Below are 7,478 nucleotides of genomic sequence, written 5' to 3'. Positions count from 1 at the left end.
GGCATGAGATAACCCACAAATATAGGGGATCACAATAGTTTTCGAGGGTAGAGTATTCAACCCAAATTTATTGATTCGACACAAGGGGAGCCAAAGAATATTCTCAAGTATTAGCAGCTGAGTTGTCAATTCAACCACACCTGGAAACTTAATATCTGCAGCAAGGTATTTAGTAGCAAAGTAATATGATAGTAGTGGTAATGGTAGCAAAAGTAATATTTTTCGGTTTTATAGTGATGGTAACAGTAGCAACGGAAAAGTAAATAAATGAAGAACAATATATGAAAAGCTCGTAGGCAACGGATCAGTGATGGATAATTATGTTGGATGCGATCAATCATGCAACAGTTATAACATAGGGTGACACAGAACTAGCTCCAATTCATCAATGTAATGTAGGCATGTATTTCGAATATAGTCATACGTGCTTATGGAAAAGAACTTGCATGACATCTTTTGTCCTACCCTCCCGTGGCAGTGGGGTCCTATTGGAAACTAAGGGATATTAAGGCCTCCTTTTAATAGAGTACCGGACCAAAGCATTAACACACAGTGAATACATGAACTCCTCAAACTACGGTCATCACCGGTAATGGTCCCAATTATTGTCACTTCGGGGTTAACGGATCATAACACATAATAGGTGACTATAGACTTGCAAGATATGATCAAGAACTCACATATATTCATGAAAACATAATTGGTACAGATCTAAAATCATGGCACTCGGGCCCTAGTGACAAGCATTAAGCATAGCAAAGTCATAGCAACATCAATCTCAGAACATAGTGGATACTAGGGATCAAACCCTGACAAAACTAACTCGATTACATGATAAATCTCATCCAACCCATCACCGTCCAGCAAGCCTACGATGGAATTACTCACGCACGGCAGTGAGCATCATGAAATTGGTGATGGAGGAAGGTTGATGATGACGATGGCAACGGATTCCCCTCTCCGGAGCCCCGAACAGACTCCAGATCAGCCCTCCCGAGAGAGTTTAGGGCTTGGCGGCAGCTTCGTATCGTAAAACGTGATGAATCCTTCTCTCTTATTTTTTTTCTTCCCGAAAGTGAATATATGGAGTCAAGGTTGAGGTCGGTGGAGCGTCAGGGGGCCCACGAGGCAGGGGCGCGCCCAGGGGGGTAGGCGCGCCCCCACCCTCGTGGACAGGGTGTGGTCCCCCTGACGTGGATTCTTCTTCCAGTATTTTTTATATATTCCAAAAATAATTTCCATTGATTTTCAGGTCATTTCCAGAACTTCTATTTCTACACAAAAATAACACCATGGTAATTCTGCTGAAAATAGCGTCAGTCCGGGTTAGTTCCATTCAAATCATGCAAGTTAGAGTCCAAAACAAGGGCGAAAGTGTTTGGAAAAGTAGATATGACGGAGACGTATCGGCATGGCGACTGACCGGTTGGGCCCGCGCATCATCGACGACACCGACGCCCGTCATCGCCTCGACTGACTCTCCCTCTCCCAAGAGCTGGAGGAAACCGGCCCCGTCGGGCCAGCGTGCTTCGGACTACGCATCCGAGGTGAGCCCTTTACCAAAGGGTTCACGCTCCCCCACGACACCCCAAGTACAACGGCACCATGAAGTCGGAGGACTGGCTCACCGACTACACCACCGCCATCGGCAACTGCTGCCTCACCGTGCGCTATGCGTCCCTCATGCTCCAAGGGTCGGCCCGCACCTGGTTGAATAGCTTGCCGGAGGGCAGCATCAACGCGTGGGTCGACTTCGAGCAAGCTTTCGTGCGCAACTTCACCGACACGTACAAGCGACCCGGCCGCCCCAATCAGCTCGCCATGTGCGTACAGGGACCAGCAGAGACCGGCCGCGAGTACCTCGCATGCTGGACCAAGCTCTGGAACAGCTGCGAGGGCGTCCACGAAGTCCAAGCAATCCAATACTTCATCAACGGGTGTCGGGACGGCACCCTCCTCAAGCACAAGCTCTTGCGCTCCGAGCCAGCCACCATGGCCGCGCTCATGGTGACGGCGGACAAGTACTCCACCGCCGACTCCGCCATGAAGATCCAGGTGGCGCTGGACGAAGTCGGCAAAGCAAAGCCGGTCCTCCCCCCCCCCGAAGCCGGCCGGCGAAGGAAGCCGGCAGCGGCACAACCAGTAGAACAACAAGCGCTAGGCCGATCAGCCAGCTCAGCGCTACGACAACCGGCTTGTCGCAGCTGCCAAGTGCTGGCAGACTGGCAAGACGACATGGCAACCCGCCACGAGTTTCGAGGAGATACTCGATGCTCCCTGCAAGCACCACGGTGCCGTGAGGCCGTCCACGCACACGCTTCGGTAGTGCGCCATCACCAAACACATCATGAGGGGCGACGTCTCGCCTCCTCCGGCCCCGGCTTAGGGAGCGGGGTAGCTGCCTCCACCTCCACCACCGCCCCCGGCCGGCGGTGCAATGCGCGACGACGCCTACCCAGCCCAGAACGCAACCTACGTCGTCTTCACCAGCCTTGGCGAAGACAAGCGCAGCGAGCGCCTCCTTCGGCAGGAGGTGAACACCGTCATCCCGGCCAAGACGGAGTACATGCATTGGTCGGAGCTCCCGGTCACCTAGACTCGGCAGGACCACCCGGCTGTCATACCGAACCCGGGTGGTTACGCCCTCGTCCTCAATCCCACAATCGTCGCGCCTCGGCGCACGTGCAAGTTCTCCCGAGTGCTCATCAACGGCGGCAGCAGCATCAACATCCTCTACCGCGACACCATGACCAAGCTCGGCCTTGAGGCCAAGGACTTGGAGCCGACCATGACGGTTTTCCATGGCATAGTTCCCGGCCTCTCCTGCTCCCCGATCAGCCGGGTCCGGCTCGACGTCTTGTTCGGCGACAACAGCCACTTTCGACGCGAGCCGATCTGGTTCGAGGTGATGGACCTGTCCAGTGCGTATCATGCACTGTTGGGCCGGCCCGCGCTCGCCAAGTTCATGGCCGTTCCCCACTATGCCTATCTGAAGATAAAGATGCCGGGTCCAAAGGGCCTCATCATCATCACTGGCGACTACCGCAAGTCCGTGGAATGCGCCCGAGACGGCGCCAAGCTGGCCGAGTCGCTGGTCGTAGCCGAGGAGCGGCGCCAGCTCGACCGAATCGTTGCCCTGGCCCAAGAGGCGTCGGCCGCACCCACCCCGGCCGAGGACCCAGCCGATCAGGCCTCGTTCAAGCCCTCCAAGGAAACCAAGAAAGTGAAGCTGAACCCGGAAGACCCCAGCTGCAGCAAGTACGTTGCCGTAGGCACCCGTCTCGACAGCAAATAGGAAGGCGAGCTCGTCGACTTCCTCCGTGAGAATCGGGATATCTTTGCATGGACCCCGAAGGACATGTCGGGTATCCCGAGGAAGTACGCCGAGCACAAACTCCACGTCCGCAAGGACGCCAAGCCCGTCCGTCAACCCCTGCGATGTTTTTCCGAAGAGAAGAGAAGGACCATCGGTGAAGAGGTCGCCAAACTTCTGGCGGCCGGCTTCATCATGGAAGTATTTCACCCCGAGTGGCTGGCCAACCCAGTCCTCGTTTTGAAGAAGAACAAGACATGGCGCATGTGTATCAACTACACCAGCCTGAACAAGGCCTGCCCAAAAGACCCGTTCGCCCTCCCGCGGATCGACCAAGTCATCGACTCCACTGCCGGGTGTGAGCTCATGACCTTTCTGGACGCTTACTCCGGCTATCACCAGATCAAGTTGGACCTGGCCGACGCCCTGAAGACGTCCTTCATCACACCCTTCGGGGCGTATTGCTACATCACCATGTCTTTCGGCTTGAAGAACGCCGGCGCCACCTTCCAGCGCTGCATGCAGAAATGCCTCCGCAACTCGGCCGCAATATCCATGTCTACGTGGAAGACATCGTGGTGAAAAGACCAAGCAGCACCTCACGCTCCTCGAAGATCTGAAGGACACCTTCGCCAGCCTGCGCGAGTACAAGGTCAAGCTCAACCCGGAGAAATGTGTTTTCGGCGTCCAAAACTACTTGGCTTCCTCGTCTCGGAGCGCGGCATTGAGGCGAACCCAGAGAAAATTAAGGCCATGGAGCGCATGCGCATGCGCAAGCTGGCCCGGCTGCGCGATGTCTAGAAGTTCACCGGCTGCTTGGCCTCGGTCAGCCGGTTTCTCCACCAGCTGGGCGAGAGGGCCCTGCCCCTGTATCAGCTGATGAAGGAGACAACATCATTCGAATGGAACGACCAGGTGGATGAAGCTTTCCGGGATCTCAAGCGCATGCTCTCCATCGCACCAGTCCTGGACGCGCCCGCCGAGGAGCTGCTGTTGCTCTATATCACCGCGACCTCGCGGTTGGTCAGCACGACCCTCTCGGTGACATCATCGGGTGTCGGGATGCCTCTGGCCGGGTCGCCAAGTGGGCGCTCGAGCTGGCCGGCCATACCATCCTCTACGAGCCCTGCACCATGATCAAGTCCCAAGCTTTGGCCGACTTCCTCATCGACTGGACCGAAACCCAATACATGCCGCCGCCACCGGACTCAATGCATTGGCGCATGCACTTCGATGGCTCAAAGATGCGACTCGGCCTGGGAGTCGGCATAGTGTTGTCCTCCCCCAAAGGCGACCGGCTCAAGTACGCACTACAGGTCCACTTCGCCGCCTCCAACAACGTCGTCGAGTACGAAACCCTTGTGCACAGCCTCCGGCTTGCCAAGGAACTCGGCATCCGGCGCATCCTGTGCTATGGCGACTCGGACCTGGTGGTGCAGTAGTGCTCAGGCGAGTGGGACGTGCACGACTCCAACATGGCAAGCTACCGGTTCTTTGTCCAGAAACTGTCCCGGTTCTTCGAGGGTTGCGAGTTCCTCCACGTCCCGCACGCGGAGAACGAGGTGGCCGACACACTCGCCAAGATCACCTCGTCTCGGCAGTCCATTTCGTCTGGCGTTTCCCTTGAGCATCTGCACAAGTCGTTCGTCAAGCCGTCTCCAGACTCCGAGTCCATCCATGTGCCAACCGACCCGGCCGCGCCTCAACCCGGCCCGGGCACTTCTCCACCCGACCCGGCCCGGGGACTGCTCCATCCGACCCGGGGGCTGCCGGACCCGGCTCGGGGGCCGCCGACCCGGATCCCGAAATAGTGGCCGTCTTCGCCGTGGTGATGGCGCCATCCTGGGCCCTGCCCATCTCGGAGTTCTTGGAGAATGGGGTCCTCCCCATGGACGAGACCGAAGCACGGCAAGTGCAGCATCGAGCGTCCGCCTACAGCATCATCAACAATGAGCTCGTCAAGCGCAGCTCCACCAGCGTGTTCCAGCGCTGCGTCGAGCAGGACAAGGGCATTGAGATCCTCCTCGACATACACCAGGGCGAATGCGGGCACCACGCCGCCTCAAGATCCCTGGTGGCTAAGGCTTTCCAACATGGCTTCTACTGGCCCACGGCCCTCGAAGACACAGAGTCACTCGTCATAAAGTGTGAGGGATGCCAGCGCTTCAGCAAGCGTAGCCACCAGCCGGCGTCAGCACTCTGGACCATCCCGATCGCCTGGCCCTTCGCGGTCTGGGGACTCGACATGGTGGGACCCTTCAAGACCGTCTGAGGCGGCATGACGCATTTGCTGGTGGCGGTGGACAAGTTCACCAAATGGATCGAAGCAAGGCCAATCAAGAAGCTGAATGGCCCGACAGCCGTTTGGTTCATCAAGGACATCGCGGTGCGCTACAGCATGCCGAACGGCATCATCATGGACAACGGCACCAACTTCACCAAGGTCACGCTCGCGCAGTACTACTCTGTCTCCGGCATCCGCCTCGACCTGGCTTCTGTTGCACATCTGCAGTCCAACGGCCAGGTTGAGAGGGCCAACGACCTCATCCTATCCGGCATCAAGCCGCGGCTCGTCGAGCCACTCGTCCTTCTCCCGGCAGCTAGCTCGACGAGTTGCCGGCCGTCCTCTAGAGTCTCCGCACCATGCCAAACCGGTCGACCGGGTTCACCCCGTTCTTCCTTGTCTATGGAGCAGAAGCCGTCATCCCGACCGACATCGAGTTCGACTCGCCGCGCGTCACAATGTACACGGAAGCCAAAGCCAAGGAAGCACGCGAAGACGGCATTGACCTGCTCAAAGAGGCACGTCTCCTAGCGCTTAGTCGCTCGGCTATCTGCCAGCAAGGCCTGAGGCACTACCACAGCAAGAAAATCAAGCCCCTCGCCTTCCGGGAGGGAGACCTCGTCCTCTGGCTCGTCCAGCAACAGACCGGCCAACACAAGCTATCCTCCCCGTAGGAGGGCCCCTTCATCATCAGCAAGGCCTTGTGCGATCGCAACGCGTACTACCTCATCGATGCCCGCAAGTCAAACAAGCGCAAGAGGGACACCGCCAGCGAAGAAACAACCCGACCATGGAACGCGGAACTCCTCCGCCCATTTTACAGTTAGCCGTATGCACGTATGTATAGTTGCCTTTTGTAATCATCTGAAAACTATGGGGCCCCCGAACAACGCTCGGGGGCTGCCCTTTTCGCGACCAAGTTATTGTGTCCCCTACATTTGCGCATTTACCTTTCTAGTAAGCCAACCCGACAGCCGGGTCAACTCGCTCGACTCGGGGGCTCGGGGGCTGGCTGGCTTGGCCACCCGCCGCCTCCCTTAGCGGCCCCTAACGCATTGGATCGTTGCGGCCTCCCGCTTCGCCCTAAGCGCAGAACCGGCTTCGGCTGTTGGCTGGCAAGCGCCGAGACCAGAACACCAGCGCGCCGCGAGCGCTAAGTTAAGAGCCATCGGGTCACCCAACCCGGCCCCGCCACTTTAAAGTTGTCGCACGACCGGCTGCTCGCCAACCCGGTCCCGCCGGATTGCCACCAGCCGGCCCAGTGGGTGTTTCGCTTGCGCTCAACATTTTGAGAGGCTAAATATCACGCGTTCCTCCCAAAGGCCGAACCCCTTGTCACGGACCGGAGTCTCGACCATCAGAGTCGCGGGGGGGGAGAAGGGGGAGAAGTCGCGAGAAAAAAGCTTCAAAGACAAAGAGCAAGAGCACTAGCATCCACAAGGTTTTCGCATGCTGACCGGGTCGCTCGACCTGGCCCCGCCACTCTAAGCCACCAAGCAACCGGCCGCATGCCAACCCGGCCCTGCCGGGTTGCCACCGGCTGGCCCAGTGGGTGTTTTCGCTCACGCTCAACGTTACGAAAGCCTAAGTACTACACTCTCCTCTCAAAAGCCGAACCCTTTGTCACGGACCAGAGCCTCGGTCGTCAGACTCGCGGGGGAGAAGCCCAAGAGGGAAGAATGCAGGAAAACGGCTCGAAAAAACGAAAAGCAAAGGCAAAAACATTCACAAGGCTCATACATCGTAAATTCAGAAACAGGCCCAAGGCCAGAGTTCATTACACCCAAGTCGACCCCCAGTGGGTGGTGAAGGAAATATGCCCTAGAGGCAATAATAAAGTTATTATTTATTTCCTTATATCATGATAAATGTTTATTATTC

The 7,478-nt window shown here is 57.1% G+C and overlaps 3 protein-coding genes across 3 annotated transcripts; all 3 read left to right on the top strand.

Moving 5' to 3' along the window:
* Positions 1-2,746: 2,746 nt before the first annotated feature.
* On the top strand, positions 2,747-3,295 carry LOC147965451 (uncharacterized). The gene has a single exon (XM_087530465.1). The coding sequence runs from the start codon at positions 2,747-2,749 to the stop codon at positions 3,293-3,295; it is 549 nt and encodes a 182-aa protein (XP_087386591.1).
* Positions 3,296-5,144: 1,849 nt separating this feature from the next.
* On the top strand, positions 5,145-5,585 carry LOC147965450 (uncharacterized). The gene has a single exon (XM_087530464.1). It carries the CDS (start codon positions 5,145-5,147, stop codon positions 5,583-5,585), a length of 441 nt encoding a protein of 146 aa, XP_087386590.1.
* Positions 5,586-5,711: 126 nt separating this feature from the next.
* On the top strand, positions 5,712-6,271 carry LOC147965449 (uncharacterized). The gene is made up of 2 exons (XM_087530463.1): positions 5,712-5,925; positions 6,009-6,271. The coding sequence occupies exons 1-2, from the start codon at positions 5,712-5,714 to the stop codon at positions 6,269-6,271; spliced, it is 477 nt and encodes a 158-aa protein (XP_087386589.1).
* Positions 6,272-7,478: the final 1,207 nt, after the last annotated feature.

The sequence above is a fragment of the Triticum urartu genome, chromosome 6A (assembly GCF_056163025.1).
Source record: "Triticum urartu cultivar PI428250 chromosome 6A, HENAU_Tu73, whole genome shotgun sequence".
Taxonomy (NCBI): domain Eukaryota; kingdom Viridiplantae; phylum Streptophyta; class Magnoliopsida; order Poales; family Poaceae; genus Triticum; species Triticum urartu.
The sequence above is the reverse complement of the archived record's forward strand: the minus strand, read 5'-3'. Positions and strand labels throughout refer to the sequence as shown.

What these genes read in the sequence shown, in the direction of transcription:
- LOC147965451 (XM_087530465.1), top strand. Translation starts at nt 2,747, where the DNA reads ATGACCAAGCTCGGCCTTGAGGCCAAGGACTTGGAGCCGACCATGACG.
- LOC147965450 (XM_087530464.1), top strand. Translation starts at nt 5,145, where the DNA reads ATGGCGCCATCCTGGGCCCTGCCCATCTCGGAGTTCTTGGAGAATGGG.
- LOC147965449 (XM_087530463.1), top strand. Translation starts at nt 5,712, where the DNA reads ATGCCGAACGGCATCATCATGGACAACGGCACCAACTTCACCAAGGTC. An exon ending in CCCGGCAGCTAGCTCGACGA is followed by an intron (nt 5,926 to 6,008) that starts GTTGCCGGCCGT and finishes TCTATGGAGCAG; the next exon opens with AAGCCGTCATCCCGACCGAC.